This window comes from Anabrus simplex, chromosome 2, assembly GCF_040414725.1.
Source record: "Anabrus simplex isolate iqAnaSimp1 chromosome 2, ASM4041472v1, whole genome shotgun sequence".
Lineage (NCBI taxonomy): Eukaryota > Metazoa > Arthropoda > Insecta > Orthoptera > Tettigoniidae > Anabrus > Anabrus simplex.
In genome coordinates, this window is record NC_090266.1 from 819,971,757 (window position 1) to 819,992,625 (window position 20,869).

A 20,869-nucleotide genomic window follows, 5' to 3' on the forward strand; every position below is an offset into this window, starting at 1 on the left:
ATATGAACAAGAACTACATTTTTGCTGCCAATTATTTTTAAATGACCAGCAAAATTAAACACACTTCAGTGGATAAAGTTGGAATTCAAGAGGACAAACTGGGGCAAAAATTCATTTATAGGAAGGGGAATTAGGGATTGGAATAACTTACCAAGGGAGATGTGTAATAAATTTCAAATTTTATTGAAATCATTTAAGAAAAGGCTAGGGAAACAACAGATAGGGAATCTGCCACCTGGGCGACTGCCATAAATGCAGATTAGTAGTGATTGATTGAACACAACTAAGCACAATACAATACAGTATATGCACTAAAAGCACTCATACTTTTGCAGTTGATATCTACAACTTGGAAGAAAGATAATGGATTGAGTGCTAAGACTCTATTTCTGGGAATAAGAACAAAAGTGAAATAACTGAGGGAGTGAACGTACTGTAGATGCAGTTACAAAAACACCCTTGAGTCGTGCAGCCATGCATGGGATAATGTGAATGACCTCCACAAGCCGCTTTCAACGATGGCTTATATGTCACAAAAATGACCCAGAACAATACAAAAATAGAATACAATTAACTTGTAGACTTCCTACATAGCCTAATTATGTTGATCATAAATGAACCCTGTTAATCCAAATTTTCACCAATCCGAACAGACTTCGGTCCCAATCAGCTTGGACTGGTGGGGTTATAATGTAATGTTATAATGAACATTTTGTGTACACCCAGTTGATAATCTGTGAGGAAAGTAAGCCATTGCATGTTATGAATAGAAATGAATACTGTACTTAATATATAACTTACTCAACTCTTAAGAGCACTGTTTCATAAGAATAAAGTTCTTGAGTGTTTCATGGCACACTGAAGCAAAACTCTGGCAGCAAAGAAAGAGTTAGCTGTAAAATGTATAATTTCCAATAATGGACCATTTACAGTATATTGGAATTATGAATGTACTCATTCAGGACAAATATTGCAGGTTCACTTGGGAATCAATATCTATATCATTTGTTTCAGATCTCCAATAATGTGACTTGTACTTCAGAAATTTATTAATGTGCTCAAGAATTTCTGTCATCTTAAGATTGGATATTTTATTTGAACCTCTTGATTTACCTCTGTTATATTTAATTATTGTTTCTTGCAGTTTGATGGCTTTCGTAACACGTTGACTACCAGCTCCTCAGCGGGTTATTTAAACCTCCAGCCCAGCCTTTTTAAATCTCCTCATCTTTATAGTGCACTATATTACATTAAATTTTACTGTACAGAAACTGGTCACTGAGCCTTTCGAGAATAGACCTAATTTTGTATAGCGTATCAGGATCCCCCTCATAATGACTGCTGTCGTTAAAGTGCAAGAATAACAATATGTTTTCCAACTTGGTTCGTGCCATGGTTTTGGAAAAAATCAGCGATCCAAAAGTAGTGTGTTCTGTCCAGTACATTTTCAGATCTGTTTTTTTTAATTATATCGGTTACAAACATTAGTCCTAAAAACTTGTTCATCTCATTTACGTTGACCAGTTGTCACCTCTGGAAAAATGAATAGACCTATTTAGTAAATGGACGCGGTGCTGCACAAATAACTTGTTCTGCGTAAAGGTTTGCCTGATGGCATACACATTCAAGGAAATAGTCATTTACAAATAAATTGCCGAAGACATAATTTCGTTTCCATTTTCGATGTCAACATTTAATCCTACCCGGCCAGTGAACTAGATTGCAGGCGGGCAATAAGACAGATACACATCGGTTATTTGAATGCGCCGCATTTCACTTTGCCCGGAGTCTGGTATATCATCATCAGAATTGCTTTCGCTATCACTGAAATCAGGGATGAGTTCATCACCAGAATCATCGTTCAGTAGTATGTCGCACCTTATAAACTTCAGTAGTATGTCTTCAATTTCGTCACTTCATATACTGTGTTTGTAACTCTTCATGTTATCGCACCACACTAACTCGCTTCACTACACACCCTCATAATACCACAAGTGGCTTAGGTCCGTGTTTACTCCAAGAAAAAAAGAAAGATAGCATTGGAATGTACCCTCTGTTCAGGCAGTCAGGGTGAGGGACGATGCCATCTATGGTTCTCAACACGAACTACGACTTCGTAGGATGTTTACTCAAAGAGAAAAAGAAAGAAAGCATTGGAATGTACCCTCTGTTCAGGCAGTCAGGGTGAGGGACGATGCCATCTGTGGTTCTTGACACGAACTATGACTTCGTACAAATTTGGCACTAAATTCGAAACGTTTACATCACGCGACCTTGAACGTCTTAACTCGGATACGGTCCAGCACATAGGCTGCTCTTAAATGCCCTAGGGCGTCTACGGGAGTGAATGTGTTAAGACAGTTATTAATGTGATCTCCTGATATTCTAAGTGTCTGGTAAAGCACTGTTTACGCAGTGGTACTCCTGCCAGGGTGTAAATTCTTGTGAACGACCTTCTACTCACATCTTCTGTCCTCTTCCTCTTAACTTGATTTATGATTACTTTACCTTCATATGACAGTTTCCAAAAACTGTCAAACTCTTTTTTCCTGTCTTGTAGACTTATTTCTCTATGACATTCCGATTGGCAGTGAAAGTCTCAGAATTCTCTTGGTTCAGTGATATTTCCTTGTTGGCTGTTGTACAACTCATTCCGCTGGCAACTTTTCTTTTGTTCTTCTCTAACTCTGATGTGAACGTTTTCTTTTCTGTCCCTTCCTTGGTCTACCAAGGTCATTGCAATCTGCATTTTCACTGGTTTGATTCTGTGGTAAACTGGCAATTCTGTTATATTCATCTCCTAATGATACTGCAGGAATGGGGTGGGAAGTGATAGTTACAATGCTATGGGCTCTAGTATTTGTATTACATTCTGTATCTTCATTGTAATACAGTAAAACCTCGTTAATTCGAAGTCGTTGGGACTCAGAAATCGGACTTCGAATTACGTGATTTCGAATTAACCGCCAATTCGCAATTCAGAAGTACCAACCCTTGCCGCGTTACAAAATATTCTACGGCCCGTTATAGCATGCAGTTAACCTTGATTCACAGTTTATACCTTTCAAATGCCATGAAAAAAGAACTATTTCCTAAATATATCCAAGAAGGCGCAATTACAGTATTCAAATAATGCACTCGGATATCTACTGGTAAACATAACCTCACGCATCGAAAGAAAGAAAAAAAACGATTCAAAGACAAGAAGAAATTTACGCTGGCTCCCATGTGCAAGTGCTTTATTAATTGGATTACTATACAGTATGCATTTTAGATGCCTTGTATTTACACAGAAAGTAACCGATGCTCTTAAAATCGAACTTTCCTATGACTATCCTCGGACGATTTCCCGCCATGGCACTTCTCTCTCGCACTTCAGAAATATAAACACTTACAGCGTCACAAAGTATTCTAAGACCCATTAATAAATGCAATCACCTCGATTCACAGTTTAAACCTTTCAAATGCCATGGAAAAACTATTTCCGAAATGTATCCAACAAGGTGCATTTACAATGTTCAAATAATGCACTTGGATAAATCACTGACAAACATAACCTCACGCAACGAAAGAAAAAAATCGCACAATTCAAAGACGAGGATAAAGTATGCCGGTTCCCCTATGCAAATGCATTATTTTTTGGATTTCTGTACTGTTTGCATTTTTAGATGCTTTGTACTGGCATGGAAAGTGCCCGACGCCCTTAAAACATTGTAGCTTATCGAATTCTCCTATGGGGAGGCGATAAAGTATCTCGCGTCCATGTGCACTACTATGAGCCCCATCCCTCACCCTTGTACGATTTCCCGGCTGGCAATTTCTCCTTTAAAACCATAAGACCGTTTGGGATCGCATTAAAATAAAGCAATGCAGTTTCACCGGCAATGAAAATATTGTTCGGTGCGTACGAATTTATTATATGAGCCACGTTTTTTCGTCAACTGTTGGTATCGCCAGAGTTCGCGGATTCTGTTTTCCCGCACACTGCCTGTTGCGTGATATTACGGCGTTCCTTAAAAGGTTGAATACAAAAGAATTCCGATTTCATTCAACTTGGCAATCATGAAGCGCACTGTAGATCCACCGAAGTGAGTGTAAATGCGGAAAGCTACCCCTCCACGTTCCGGAACACGCGTTCTATTATGACGCGGATAAATTTCGAGTTGAAATTACTCTGTAACGTACTATTGTTTTAAAATGTAAAGGCAGTTTCGAATTAAAAGTCTGAATTTCGGTAATTACGAATTATCCGTATTTCGAATTAAACAATTGAAATAACATGCAAAACTGTATCTCATGTTTCCGGGAACGAGAGCTTTTTCGAATTAGGCGGGATTTTGAATTAACCGATTTCGAATTATCGAGGTTCTACTGTATCTACAGAGTACTTGGCTGGGGGTTAGGAGTACCAGTTACAGAATTTGATGTGATACTTTCGGAATATTCTGCACTCGGACTTGTTAGTGTGTGTGGTAAATTAGTGCATGGATAAAATTCACCACTTTAATTTTCTATGGCAGTAGCACTCAGATCATTTAAATTCACTAAAACAGAAGGCAAATCACGCACATCGGTACTTGACTGTTCTGAAAAGTAGTCTGTCATAGTCACGTGAAATGATGACTAAATACCTGCCTCGTAGGGCATTTGAGCTGAAGTGTTATTTTCAGTTTTGGAAGAAAGTATATCATAACTACTGCCACTAGCAGTTTGTAGAGGAGTTAGATCAGTTGAAACAGCTTCTTGCCTTAAGGTATCTGAGCTTAATTTACTAGAGTGAGCCTGCACGGCGCTAGTATCATTGCAGGTTATAAATTTCATTTTTTGTCCGTATTGAAGATCTACTTGTGATACAAATTCTTATAATTTTGTTGAATACCACCTATTCAGTACAATAATAAGGTAATAAGAACTTACATATTTATTAAATTGTTAATATGGTACATGTTTTGCTCCTTTTTGTGAGCATCATCAGCCAATTATCATTTACTTAAGGTTATATAAGATCGTGAATCTATTCTATTGGGTTAAAATATGCTTTGTAATCCTGATTGACAAATCTTATAATATTTTACAAGTTATATAACAACAAAATTATGTCTTTAAGTTAAAACATATTTGTCCAAAATCTATCTAAGTCTAAAATTTATTAACGAAACTCATCTTATGAACATCCTATTAAAATAATTTTAAAAACTTTTGAGATCTAGTTAATTGTATTGATTCAATGTTGCTTGACTTGTATGATTGTCGTTGAAATTTCGTTAACTATATTAACAATTTTCTACATAGGCAATTATCAAATGTAGAAAATTGTTAATATAGTTAACGAAGTTTCAACGACAATCATACAAGTCAAGCAACATTGAATCAATACAATTAACTAGATCTCAAAAGTTTTTAAAATTATTTTAATAGGATGTTCACAAGATGAGTTTCGTTAATAACTTTTAGACTTAGATAGATTTTAGACAAATATGTTTTAACTTAAAGACATAATTTTATTGTTATATAACTTGTAGAATATTATAAGATTTGTCAGCCAGGTTTACAAAGCACATTTTAACCCAATATAATAGATTTATGATCTTACAGTATATAACCTTAAGTAAATGATACATGGCTGATGATGCTCACAAAAAGGAGCAAAACGTGTACCATATTAACAATTTAATAAATATGTAAATTCTTATTACCTTTATTATTGTATTGAATAGGTGGTATTCAACAAAATTATAAGAATTTATATCGCTAGTATCATTAACGTGTATTCCCTGTAAATAATGTAATTCTGTGCAACTTTAGCTCACCTATTGCATTTAACATTGCAGATATTTGCTAAAGGAATTGTTCATATTCGGGGATTTTCTGCCAGTAATTAAAATTATGTGCTATAGTAATCTGCTCAATAGGGCTTAGTCATCTTTTTGACCCTAGACATGATGAATAAAATTGGTATCATTATTAGATATTTGCATAGTGAAAGGTACTATGAGTTCCAATGTATTATGAATAAAAAGTCATCTTGAAGAATTACCTTGTATTCGTGTGAAGTGTCTGAATCCTCAGGTTGATTCTTCTTTGGAAGTAAAATAATATTCTGTGCTCTGCTGGCCACACTCTCATTCAGTACAAGCAGAACATTTTCCCGCAAGATTAAAGACAACAACAGAGAGAAGATCTTTTGGCGCATAGCCAGTAGTCGCGTAACATTACTAACAGCGTCTGGGAGACCAAGGGACAATAAACTGTTGCTTAGCTGTTTCATGCAGAACAGTACGGCATTTGTAAGAATAGCTTCATAGTTTTGTATCGTAGCTGATTGATACAAAACTCTTAACCCAAGATAAAATGGATGGTGCGTAGATTTGACTACAATATTAACAGTTATCATTGTAATAAAGGACAGCATTGTACAAGAAATTTGTAGTTCAAGACTGCACACACTAGAGGTGTTAAATTCACAATTTCCAAAAACTAGCGCTAAGGCGGTTAATGCATAACGCTGTCCAATTACGAGACACAGCTTCATCACTTGTACCGTTGGCTGGTATGGCTCAGCGGGAAAAATTGCATTAACTGATTTGATTTGATTAACAATTTTCATAGGTTGTAATACAGGTAAATGAATAAATTATACCAGATCGTTCTGAATTAGGCTCATAACGGTCAGACTTCCCGTGTTTGTACCTCTGTTTGGAACGTCTTTGTGGGCACAGATGTTAGTTGCGACATTCCTAGCAGCAATTTGATCCTTATAAACAAATTAAAACTGATTGGTCTCTTCATATACTAAGGTAGAAATTTTCCTTACCATTTTGTACCTTCTATTACAAGACAATTCAAAGCTATTTTACCATTTACATATGTGTACAGCAATTTGAGGGTTATAGATACATTCCTGCCAGGCTGTCCTGTCAAAGTCCTACCTTCACAGATGCCTATCACAGACTTGAATTGACTGGGTGATTTATTGAGCAATGTTAGTAACACTTTAAGCCTTATAAACAAATTACAGTCAAACTCTGACATCTGTAACTCAGATTCTTGATATCTCAAAGGAACATTCGATTTCCGACAGAACCCTGTATAATTCACTTGTTACATATTTTCAGTAACTAATTTTGTCCTACAGCATCGGAATAAATGGTCACTTGTTCGATCCCATGGAGGTGCCCCAGATTTTATTTATTGTGGCCCATAATTAGCTGACAATTTTTTTATTGCCCCAATTTAAACTCGACATCAGCCTGTTAAAGACAAGCAAATTTTTACCAGTTAGAAGGGATTGTCTTTACATTGGTCTGATACATTCAACTGCTGACAGTGACAGACATTGGCTCGACATGGCACGTGGGTACTTTGCTTGCCATGTTTTGATTTTTGAGGATATGTGTAATTTACAATTACACATTCATTAACTTTGCTATAGGAATCACGTTTCATTAACAGTAAATGTATTAAACAAGAGAAAGGAGTGAAGGACAGAACGCAATGAAAAATTATGACTGCCCGATATTTAAAAACATTTGTTCAATTTATTTCATTTTTCTTCATGTAATTTTGTCATTTCATATTTTTTAATTTCAAAATTGTAAAACTTGCCACTATCTCTGAAACAAATGAAGAATTGAAAACATATTGCTATTTTGTTGCTGTGGGAATGTAAATTCATGATTTCAGTACGGGTCCCCAGTCCCATGTTTTTTTTTTAGTGTCCTTTCTTACAACTTCATTTATTTCCCAAAATCCCATAAAGTTCAACTGTGGAGAAAGGCTGAGAGGGGATTTTCTTATTTTAATAGACAATGCTAATTATGCAATCATTCTGATCAGAGAGTCGCACCCGGTGAGGTTCCGTTGTGACTAACTTTTGGTGACAATGCAGAAAAGTTTAATTTACTGTTACGGGCTTCGGCCAAGGTGTTTCTTGCTTTACAAAACTGATCGAAGGCCACAATTTGATTTTGCACTCTTACAGATGCAGATTCTCACAGATACGAGACTAAACTTCGGGTGGTTGTTTTGTTTCGTACACCACATGTAACTTGGGTTGAGGTTTAGTTTCTTGCCAACTTACTTGCGTCAGTGTTGTGTTTAATATATTTGTGGCACAAAACTTGTTTTGTATGGTTTCGGAATACATCCCTGGTAAGTAGTAATCTCTAAATTTTCAGAATGAGAGCCATTATCCTATGTAATTCTACTATACAGGTGTAAAGACATGTGTGCTGCTGAAAACATAAGTGGTAGTAAAGAACAGGATTTGTACGACTTAAGGTAAACTCTTCTTTTGTTTTCTTAATTGTTAAATTGTACAGGTACGGGCGGGTGAAAAATACCTCTTTGTTAGTTAGTACGCTTCGTTTGTAAACACAAACACACGGATGCAATAGCTTTATGTGGTGAAAGAAGTGGTCGTTTGAACCCTCACAGAGTTCTCTGGAAAAAAGTGAAACTACTTGTAATTTCATTCCACAAAAAATGTGTTACAGAATGTTTTTCACATAATATATCTTCTACTGCTGTATCTTCATTTAAAGAATGAAATTGTTCTATTATTCATTCACTGCCAGCCATGCACCAGTCCTATTTTCTGAATGTTGTGTTTCTCATGGAGCAGTCAATGATAATTATCAATATCAAGTGAACCAAACCTTGTTTGAAAAGAGAATGAGATAGGTATCAATTTCTCTGTCATGTGAAAAACAAAAGCAAAACAAAAACCAAGGCACAACAGCCCCGAAGGGTCATGGCCTACCAGGCGACCGCTGCTCAGCCTGAAGGCCTGCAGATTATGAGGTGTCGTGTTGTCAGCACGGCGGATCCTCTCAGCTGTTATTCTTAGCTTTCTAGACCAAGGCCGCCATCTCACCATCAGATAGCTCCTCAGTTGTAATCACGTAGGCCAAGTGGACCTTGAACCAGCCCTCAGATGCAGGTAAAAATCCCTGACCCGGCCGGGAATCGAACCTGAGGCCTCCGGGTAAGAGGTAGACATGCTACCCCTACACCACGGGGCAGGCCCTCTGTCATGCACTTTATTCAAAATCCATTCACAAAGTGCAGTTCTTCATGCAGCCCATGCATTAATCAATTTATGAATCACATTACAATGTGGGACTCAAACCCTGGGAATTTCTATTCAAAACACTCCATACATATATATGAATCATTGATGAATACTTGTGAAATAGAATAATTAGGTCTATTATTTCCTATTTTTGTTCTTAGCAGACTTGACTTAAGATCAAATACATGTTGTTTTTTTGTTTCTTTCTTTGTTCAAACTACACTGAACATGTAACTAGAGGCCAGTGTAATGGTTTGGCAAGCCCTCACCCCATGGCCGGCAATTGGCCTTGAGCAAGGGGTTATCAAACTACTCAATTTAATGAAGTTTTCTTTTTTTTTCTCTTTTTTCATGTATAAACTGTTGTTAAATGTTTCTTCTTTTGTTTTTTTCTGAATTCTATTTTATCATAAATTACTTTCAACAGACTCAAGAACCTAAGTTATAGATCCACACAGTTTTTTTTTTTTGCCAGTTGCTTTACGTCGCACCGACAGATAGGTCTTATTCACAATTAGAATTAAGGAAGGTTCAACCTTTTCAGTTCAAAATGTGTTGTACAAGATGTTCACAACATATTATTTATTATATTATTAGTACCGGTTTCGACGCTTATTGCGTCATCATCAGCTAAAAAATCACAAGTGGGCAAAGTACATATCACAAAAGTTGTATAAATAATTCTTGCATGGCAAACTACAAATGATTTCAGTCGAGAAAATCCGTAAAAAAAAAAAAACACCATTGAACTAATCGAAAAACTGAATAAATTTGAAATACAACCATTTCACACCCTTCACTCATTCGATATCAATAACATGTATCCCAGCATCAACACCAAAAAACTCCTTCCCATAATCCAAAATAACCTAAAAACATATAGTGGGCTAAGTAAACTAGAGATCCAAGACTTCATACAGGTCCTAAAACTCGTGATACATAACAACTATTTCGCATTTGACAAATGTATTTACCAACAGGATGGACTGGCTATGGGGTCGCCGGCCTCAGGAATTTTGGCTGAGATATACATAGATTTCCTAGAAGACACTGCAATTAATACCAACAACATTTACTCAAATATACTCTTCTGGTCTAGATATGTCAATGACATCCTGGTTATTCTAGACGACAGAACGGTTAATGCAGCTACCACCCTTAACAACTTAAACAAGATAGATTCTAATATAAAATTCACATTAGACTCAGAGTCCAATAACTCAATTAACTTTTTAGACCTTACAATTCAGAGACTTCCTTCTTCTTTAGAATACAATATCTACAGAAAACCAACCCAAACAGCGACTACTTTCAGAAGAGACTCCACACACCCACACGCACATAAATGCGCCACTTACTATAGTATGGTAGACCGTGCACTAAAAATACTGTTATCCAAGGAAAACCTAAAGAAGGAATTGAACATCATTCGTGCCATCGCTAAACACAACGGTTATAACACCTCATTCATAGAACGCATTATCAACAAATGTGTCCGGCTCCATAGCTAAATGGTTAGCGTGCTGGCCTTTGGTCACAGGGGTCTCGGGTTCGATTCCCGGCAGGGTCGGGAATTTTAACCATCATTGGTTAATTTCACTGGCACTGGGGCTGGGTGTATGTGTCGTCTTCATCATCATTTCATCCTCATCACGACGCGCAGGTCACCTACGGGTGTCAAATCGAAAGACCTGCATCTGGCGAGCAGAACATGTCCTCGGACACTCCCGGCACTAAAAGCCATACGCCATTTCATTTCATCAACAAATGTAAACATAGACTAAAGACAACGTTAACCAAAGAAAGACCTAACCATGTCCTATTCGCCACCTTTACCTTTAACGAAAACATACACAGTGTAACTAACGTCTTCAAGAAACATATTAAAATTTCGTACAGAACCAGCAATAGAAACATATAGTTCACAATTCCAAGTCGATAAACAGATCCGACATTCACGCAAAGTCAGGTGTTTACCGTTTTCAATGCAATAACTGTTTTTCCTCATACATCGGACAGACCGGGCGAAGCTTCAAAGTTAGATACTTAGAACACGTCAACGCCATCAGATATAATAGATTTTCTGCAATAGGCCAACACATACATGACTTAAAGCATAATTTTACTACCATAGAACAAGACCTAGAAATTCTCAAAAACATAAACAAAGGCTCTTTACTCGACGTTACGGAGAACTGTTTCATTCACCTAGACCAATTTTTTAATCCTAATCTAAACCTTAACGAAATTTCAGAAAAATCCAATATCCTTTTCGACTTCCTAATTGAAGTCTTTAGAGGTATCAAAATTACGGGAGGAAAATCGATCTTTCACGCTCTCCACAGCACTTTTCTACGTCCCACACCACTACCACTCTGCCCTCCTGACCCGCCTTGAACTTCGCCTCCCTACCCTTTCCTCTCCCCTTCCCCCTCCCCCCTCCCCTTTCCACCCCTCTCACTCTACCTTCGCACTCATTCAACTTAGTCACACCCATCTCACTTGTCCAGAACTCTTCTCACACTACACACACAGCACACTGAACAAGGTGAGTCTCATATTCTATCATCCTTGGCCGCGATCCCAATTTAGATTTCTATTTCACTAACTTGGTTTTTCTTTCCTTTCTTTTAAGATTCACCACCCTTGTTGAGCTGAGACAACTTTAAAGATCAACCTTATTCAATCGCTTAACATCAGGTGTCCCGGCCTTAGACAAAAAACCTTTTGATGGTCTTGCCAACCTCACATAACATCGGACCTGGACTTATGTGTCTCCATTGAATAACAATAGAAGAGTGGACAATTTTACTACATCGTTTTATTATCACATTCAGACTTCTATGTTCAATCATCAGACCAATTCATAATACTCACCCATCTCATTAGACTATAACGCTTTTATATGTCATATCATCATATTTTACCCATTTTCCTTTTAGCCTTTAAGGAGAAAAGCAGTCTATCATTTGTAGTTTGCCATGCAAGAATTATTTATACAACTTTTGTGATATGTACTTTGCCCACTTGTGATTTTTTAGCTGATGATGACATAATAAGCGTCAAAACTGGTGCTAATAATATAATAAATAATATGTTGTGAACATCTTGTACAACACATTTTGTATTGAAAAGGTTGAACCTTCCTTAATTCTAATTGTGAATCTCAGTTCAATATGGGAAAATGAAGTTTTTAACTTATAAAGATAGGTCTTATGGCGACGATAGGACAGGGAATTGGAAGGAAGCGGCCGTGACCTTAATTAAGGTATAGCCCCAGCATTTGCCTGGTGTGAAAATGGGGAAACCACGGAAAACTTTTTTCAGGGCTGCCGACAGTGGGGTTCGGACCTACTACCTCCCGAATACTGGATACTGGCCGCACATAAGCGACTACAGCTATCAAGCTTGGTCACACAGTTCTTGCAACCATTCAGTCGTCAGATAATTGGATGACCCATTATTTGCAATTCTTCTTGGTTTACTGAAAAAGACACTGTATTTCAGGATATCACATAGTTCTTTACCCAGGATCAGTTCAATCCCTCAGTCTTTATTTCCATAAGTTGGCACCTGAGCATTTTTCATATGGGGGGAGGTACCTTGGTTTTGGACAGTTAAGCTTCTCTTTGAATAATAAATTTTGGAATGGGTCTAATTAAAATTAAGAATTATTTTTGGAACCTTATATTGTTTATGTTTAATAGGGGCAATGCTTTAATCCACAGCAAGTAATGGCAGGAATGAATTTTTAGTATTTATAAACATTTGAGTTTTCATAATTTTAAAAATATGGTACATGGTATCGGACAGTTTCAGTATTGTTATATTATTTTCCTATTACATTGTATTATTACATTACTTTCTAACACAAATGTCATGTTTGTAATAAAGGGCAGCCCCTTCAAGATAAGCGCAGTTTTCATGTGCCCAACCCTTACATATGATGCAGTGAATCCAGTCTTCACTAAAATTCTCCCCACAGATGATGCAGTCAGTCTTTTCACAATCAAATGTCAGAATCTTTTTTTTTTTTCCCTGGCTTCATTCGCAAGCTTCCTCCTTTGGTCACACCATTTTTTGCAGAGTTTTTCTTTTCTTGCAGCACTGAGTTTTGTTACAAGTAATAAATCTCATTGTAGACCGTATTGGACATCAGATATGAACATTAAAACAAGAATAATAGTTAACACCACCTTTCCAATACTTATCTTTCCTTATATTTATAAAATAAACATTACAACAGGCGTTGTAAGATGGGACATGTTTCGCTTAACAGTCGTAAGCATCATCAGCCGAAAATAAATCTTAGCCTAAAGTTAGGTCAGGGCACTGAACCTAGTGTCCTTAACATATATGGCACCCTAAGAATCAACATTTATATTTAGAAAATGAAAATAGGCTTAAAACTAATGTGAAAAAACATAGAATGTTACAACATGGCTAAGAGAAAAAACACAATCGAGTTGAGACAGAGGATAAGAACAGAAAGTACAATACAGAGCTGGTAGTGAAATAATTAAAATCATTAGGATATCATTGTTACCAGTCAATCAATCAGAATGTTCAACCATAGAAACAAGAGTGAAAATATATGAGTGTTCATCATGGCTGAGTTAGAAAAAACACGTAATCGTGTTGCCAGAGGTTAAAAATAAAATAAAATTGACGATCTGGTGACCAACATTGCCGAAATCGAATCAAATATTTCAAAACTTCCTATAGAACACCGTAATGATGTTAAATACGAAATTAAAAAGAAGCTCACGTTACTAACCTGTGAAATAAATTCCAAGCCTTCTTTAAATCTTAACAAGCAAATAATTGAAGTAAAGAACAAAATCAGGAACAATAATGTAATAGTCACAAAAGCCGACAAAGGCTCTACTACTGTATTATTGAACAAAAATGAATATATTAGTAAAACTGAAGATTTCTTTTCCGCCAATAACTACAAGCTAATTGACAAGGATCCCACTTTAAAGATCCAGCGTGGTTTAAAGAACTTGCTGAAAAATTCATCTTTTCTCTTTCAAGAGCATGAACAACAAAAACTCACCATTATGAATCCCAGGTTACCTACTGCTAAAGCCTTACCAAAAATACATAAAAAAGATGTGCCAATGCGCCCTATTATAAACTGTCGAAATAGTCCCACCTACAAGGTTTCTAAATTTTAACACCATTTTTTAAATACCCATTACAAGTTCAATAATGAAGCCTATGTCAAAAATCCAATTGATTTTTGTAATAAACTTTCTAAATTCAAGTTACATGACAATCACATCATGGTTTCATATGATGTCACCAATATGTATACTAGTATACCAGTAAATTAAACCATTAGTTTAATAGAAACTAACCTTTTGAAACATAACACTATAAGCAAATGTGAAATAGATGAACTGATCAACTTGCTAAAATTTGTAGTAAACAATAACTTCTTTACATTCAATAACAAAATTTACCAACAGGAGGGACTAGCGATGGGCGACCCGATATCTGGAATCCTTGCTAACATTTTTATGGATCACCTCGAGACTAACAAGATAATCAATAAAATCAATGGTCTACAGCTTTGGCTAAGATACATCGATGACACATTTGCCATCATTGACACACATCGCAATAATAGTGATAACATTTTAAAGACCCTTAATGACCTTGACCACAATATCAGGTTCACTAAGGAAGACGAAGTCAACAGGTCTTTAAACTTCCTGGACTTAACCTTGACCAGAGCCAGTGATAATTTTATTTTCCAAATTTACAGAAAGCCCTCCGCTGCTCCTTTGACAATAAAGAATGAGTCGTTACACCCTCGATCTCATAAACAAGCAACTTTCTACAGTCTAGTTCATCGAGCATTAAATATTCCACTATCCCCTTCTAACCGAAAAAAAGAGTTTGAATATATAAAAGAACTTGCAATACTTAACGGCTATAAACCTAACCTGATCGATAAGATTATTGGTGAAATAAAATCAAAAAATACTACAAATTTAATTCCAGATAAGCCCAAAAGAATAAACACTGCCACCTTCACTAACCCCGCCATACACAGCATTACTAACCCATTTAAGAAGCATAACATCAGAATTGCCTACCGAACTCGCAACACTAAGCGGAATATATTCTTTAATTCCAACTTGGTAAATACTTCTCAAGACAAATTTTCAAACTCTGGTATTTACAGACTCAAATGCCCCCAGTGTGAATTTTCTTATATCGGACAAACTGGCCGCAGTTTTAGAACTAGATACTTGGAACATTATAATGCCTTAAAGCATAAAAAGTACTGTGCCATGAGCAACCACATGAGGGATTCTGGCCACAATTATTCTACAATTGATCAGGACCTCCACATTATAAAATATGTAAATAAAAGCAGCTTAATGACTGAATTGGAAAATACATACATTTTCTTGGATCAACATTTTAATAATAATAATAATAATAATAATTTGAATGATGTCCCTGAGAACAACAGCCCATTAATTGAACAAGTCCCCAATTTACTCACTAATCTTAATATAAATCATAACAATTTCACAAAAATCTTCAATTATAAACTTTAAATACCCCTCCAGTCGCCATAACAGATTCCACCTTACCCCCTCCCCATAATACAACTCCGCCGCCAGCTTCCAGCACTCTCATTGTTGCGCCTACCCCTCCCGTCCCAACTTACTCTCTGCCTACGCAAGCACACTGATACAACACACGCAGCAACGGGCATAAATTTAACAGACCCCCTTGAACGGCAAATGTCTCCGCTCAACGCTCATCCAACATAAGAGGTAAGCGATCTTAGTCTCCCATTTTGAACACCCTATTTTCAAGGCCCCAGTACATCTTTTTCCTTTTTCCATTTTCAGATTTCAGTTCACGCACTTGGCATCTTATTTTTTCTGTTTTGGTCTTGACCTCCCAGCAAAATGAAGCGGCTTCAGGCGTGATCAATCCTGTTTGAAGTGTTACTACTCCATGTCTGCTACAACATATGATTTCTCTCGCCCGTTCTCACGTATCTATACAATAGTGGGATTTAATTATTTCTTCACTTAAAAGAATATAACCATCATGTTTTGTTATATATGAACATTCTTATTAACTAACTGGCAACCATGAGTTTGATTATTATACTGCCAGCTCTGTGTTGTACCTTATATTTTTAACCTCTGGCAACACGATTACGTGTTTTTTCTAACTCAGCCATGATGAACACACTTATATATTTTCACTCTTGTTTCTATGTTTGAACATTCTGATTGGCTGACTGGTAACAATGATATCCTAATGATTTTAATTATTTCACTACCAGCTCTGTATTGTACTTTCTGTTCTTATCCTCTGTCTCAACTCGATTGTGTTTTTTCTCTTAGCCATGTTGTAACATTCTATGTTTTTTCACACTAGTTTTAAGCCTATTTTCATTTTCTAAATATAAATGATGATTCTTAGGGTGCCATATATGTTAAGGACACTAGGTTCAGGGCCCTGACCTAACTTTAGGCTAAGATTTATTTTCGGCTGATGATGCTTACAACTGTTAAGCGAAACATGTCCCATCTTACAACGCCTGTTGTAATGTTTATTTCCTAAATATAAGGAAAGATGAGTATTGGAAAGGTGGTGTTAACTATTATTCTTGTTTTAATGTTCATATCTGAGTTTTGTTGTCTTTCTTCAAGCCTTTGTTTGAAAGGGGTGGAGGTTAGAACTTCACTCTGGTCTCCACGCCTTTTCCTCAGGTTTAAATTTTCAATAGTCTCACTTGGAAGAGGACTAAGTTCCTGAAGTAGACTAGCACTCGGAAATTTATTTTGATTAAGCCCATCTGAATCTTCTCTCCTAGAGGCCATGGAAGTGGAGGCTATGCATGGTGAAGCTGAAGGACTGAATGTTGGTTGTGCTTCAGATGACGCCTGGTTCGAAGGAAGGTGGCTGTTGGAAGGAATTTTAGCAGCTGTTGGTGACAACTACTTTGAGGATGCGAAGAAATTTAAGTCTCTGGAGATGTTCCGGTTCAGGGGTAGATGCCACAACAGGAAAATGCTGACTGAGCAAGCTCCATCCTGCACACCTTGGTAAATGTAGAGCCAACTAGACCGGAAATATCTTTCAGCATAATTTTCAGATTGGGATACTTCCTCATCCACATGGAACAAGCCTCATTGAAGGCATTCTTGAATGGTTTCATGATCACTCGGTCAAGAGGTTGCAACCTGTGATTTGTGTGAGGTGGCAAACTCAGCATGTGGATGTTGTGGTCTTTAGCAAACAGAATAACATCCAAATCATTGTGGCTAGAATGGCCATCAACAATAAGTAACACTGGATTCTCTTCACTTGAGTTCACTCTCAAAACAAAAGATTCCACCCACTTTAGGAATCCATCTTTAGTTATCCACCCGCTCGGATGGGCATCATGTACACTGCCCATGGGTGCATCCTTCGTCATATCATTGTCCATTCTCACTCAGGAAAACAAACAATGGAGGTACAAACTGGTCACCTGAGGCATTTATGCAGAGAAGAACAGTAACACTTTTTCCCCTTTTGCCGGAAGTTAGCCTGCCAACTAGTTTCTTCCCTTTCACCAATAACACCTTCAACTGATTCTCGTGCACAACTGAAAATCCTTGAAGGATGAAATTACTGTCGAAGCATTTACTCGGTAAGCTTTTCAAAAAATGTATCCACTTGCTCCTTGTTGAAGCCTTTTGCCCGCTGTAGGCTGGTGGAAGTATAGATAAGAAAAGTGTTTTTCCATCAATCAATACACAATTTATTTTAAATAGATTAAACTAGTACCGGTTTCGGCTCTTTAACGGCCATCATCAGCTAGTACATGATTTGTTTCAACCATTAGACAATTCACAAGTTGTTATTGTATTAGACATCCGGATGTCTAATGGAGGATGGAAATGTATACAGTAGCATGTAATTAAAATATCAGTAGTCAAGGTAAAAAGTTACAATAAGTTAGAACATGAGTATGTAGGACATATTAAAACATATGGGTCATAATATAAAACACTTAAAAAGTTTTAACACATTAAAATTTGGTAAGTATAGGTAGACACTTGTTAAAAATTTTTAGTTCATGTTACATAGGTTCCATTCTTCTATCTTCTGTGTAGTTCCATTGCTTTTATGTTATGTTGATTTTAGCTGTGTATGGTAATCTTCGAGAAATTTCTGAAACTGGTATGCGTCATATTGATAAGGACCTTATTCAAATTTGTGATGTACTCTGGTAAGTTTTAATATAGTAAACAGCAGGTCTTGAGTTTGAATTAGAAGTAGTTGGTGGCAACACCTCTCTCGTCTATGTTGGTGGTTGTAGTTTTAGTTGTTGTGGAAGTCTTGTGCCGATGTGTTTGAATATGTACCTATATCAGGTTTCATTTCTACCTCCTTTCCTGAAGACAGTAATTTCAGTCTGTCACCTAATTTGCTTTAAGGGACGCTAAACTACTCACTTTCTTCCCTAATGCTCAATTTATTCCGTCTTACTTCATCAACAGCTAATTTCATGTTCTCTGTCCAGTTTCCTCTTTTCTTCCCCATATTTATCTGCAACAAAGGAAAGTACTTTTTGAATCGCCAATAAACCTACAAATAACTTTGTCCAATACCGGGTGCTGCAAGCGTGTCTGATATTGAGTAGCTTACATGAAAAAAAAAAAACACAATACCTAACACGTGTAAAGAAAAGCATTGCCATCCTCCATACTCTTACATTCAATCAATCACTACTGATCTGCATTTAGGGCAGTCGCCCAGGTGGCAGATTCCCTATCTGTTGTTTTCCTAGCCTTTTCTTAAATGATGGCAAAGAAATTGGAAATTTATGAACATCTCCCTTGGTAAGTTATTCCAATCCCTAACTCCCCTTCCTATAAACGAATATTTGCCCCAATTTGTCATCTTAAATTCCAGCTTTATCTATACATTGTGTTCTTTCATACTTTTTTTTTTTTTTTTTTGATAGTTGCTTTACGTCGCACCGACACAGATAGGTCTTATGGCGACGATGGGACAGGAAAGGGCTAGGAGTGGGAAGGAAGCGGCCGTGGCCTTAATTAAGGTACAGCCCCAGCATTTGCCTGGTGTGAAAATGGGAAACCACGGAAAACCATTTTCAGGGCTGCCAACAGTGGAGTTCGAACCTACTGTTTCCCGAATACTGGATACTGGCCGCACTTAAGCGACTGCAGCTATCGAGCTCGGTTTTCATACTTTTAAAAAACATCACTCAAATATATCCGTCTGCTATATATTAAATAATAAATGATGCTGGAAATTATATTTCACTCACCAGTATTGTAGTAACAGGTTCACAAGGTTATCTTAGTGCAGGCAGAAGCAGGTCAAAAACGGGGAAATCCTCTAACACGTTCACTTCTCGGTTCACGGAAATACAATGGTCCCTCTCAGACCTCCCTGGAAGGAACCTGTTACTACCTGTACAAAAGTTGCTGCAACATTGTACTGGAAACCCCAAACTGATATTGTCCGATACTGAGTGCCGTCCGATACCGGGGTACCTTCCCCTACACTTCTGATTACTTGTTTCATTGGACTGAAATTTGATTTTCAACAGCACATCTTGCCTAAGATCAAGATAATGCTGCTTTGCTGTAGTTACTTTATTTACCTTAAATCCACTCAGTGGACTACTGTGGTATTAAGTGTGAAATGGAAATTTTATTGTTCAGAGATCTGGAAATTTCAGCTCCTCATTTTTTGCATTTACCCTTCCTCTTTTTGTTGTTTTATATATACTTGCTCTTCTTGTTTTACTAAATTGTGCATTTTTTTTTTTTTTTTAGCAGTTTAAGTCTGTTACTTAATGCAGTAGAATTAGGCACTCTCATTTTTACCAGAGTAAGTTCGATATGTGGAATATGTTAAGATAATGGATAATCTGCGACCATAGGGAATCTAAAATGAATATTGTTGTAGTATCCCTAATTTGAAGTGTAATGATTTATGTGCATTTGTTTTTGTTTTTTACAGAGTGTGGTGCTCAAGCAACTGTTTGTGTCAGTTATTATACAGCTCCTAACTGCATTTTATGACTGGTATGAAGATGACGCTGATGCATTGAGGAGCACAATAGGATTATTGTGTCTTTTTCTCACAGTATCCTTCTTTGCTGCTCCTCTGGCACAGGTGGTGAGTAATATTGGTGTCTTTTTTTTTTTTTTTTTTAAGCTAGTGGCTTTACGTCGTGCCGACACAGATAGGTCTTCTGCTTCTGGCGATGATGGGATAGGAAAGGCCTAGGAGTTGGAAGAAAGCGGCCGTGGCCTTAATTAAGGTACAGCCCCAGCATTTGCCTGGTGTGAAAATGGGAAACCACGGAAAACCATCTTCTGGGCTGCCGACAGTGGGATTCAAACCCACTATCTCCCGGATGCGAGCTCACAGTCGCGCGCCTCTAACCGCACAGCCAACTCGCCCGGTATTGGTGTCTTGGTAGGTTTTTAACCTTAGTCATGCGTTACATGCGTTTATCCGGAACTTGTTTGCTCCCGCGCGAGCAAAGGACGTTTTTATCTGAAATTTAAAATTACACGCTTTTGCGTTTTAGATTATGTTTGTAATATTAGCCGATAGATGTCGGGTGTGAATACACAGGTCCTTTAGTTAGGCTTAACACAGGGATTTGGAATGAAAAAGAAGAAATGTTTTGCTGCTAAGCACAATTTCCATGGTGATGTTCTTTTCAGAAATTTGGTGACATTGTAAATGTTCATGTTTTAGCCATTTTGGACATATGTA

At 37.1% G+C, this 20,869-nt stretch overlaps 1 protein-coding gene across 1 annotated transcript in view; it reads left to right on the forward strand.

The window, feature by feature from the left end:
* The window catches only part of LOC136863118 (sugar transporter SWEET1), a 134,013-nt gene that overhangs the window by 61,234 nt on the left and 51,910 nt on the right, over positions 1-20,869 (forward strand). Inside the window, exon 4 of the mRNA XM_067139460.2 lies at positions 20,102-20,260. Coding sequence (XP_066995561.1) covers positions 20,102-20,260 — 159 coding nt within the window. The remainder of the gene's footprint in view (positions 1-20,101; positions 20,261-20,869) is intronic.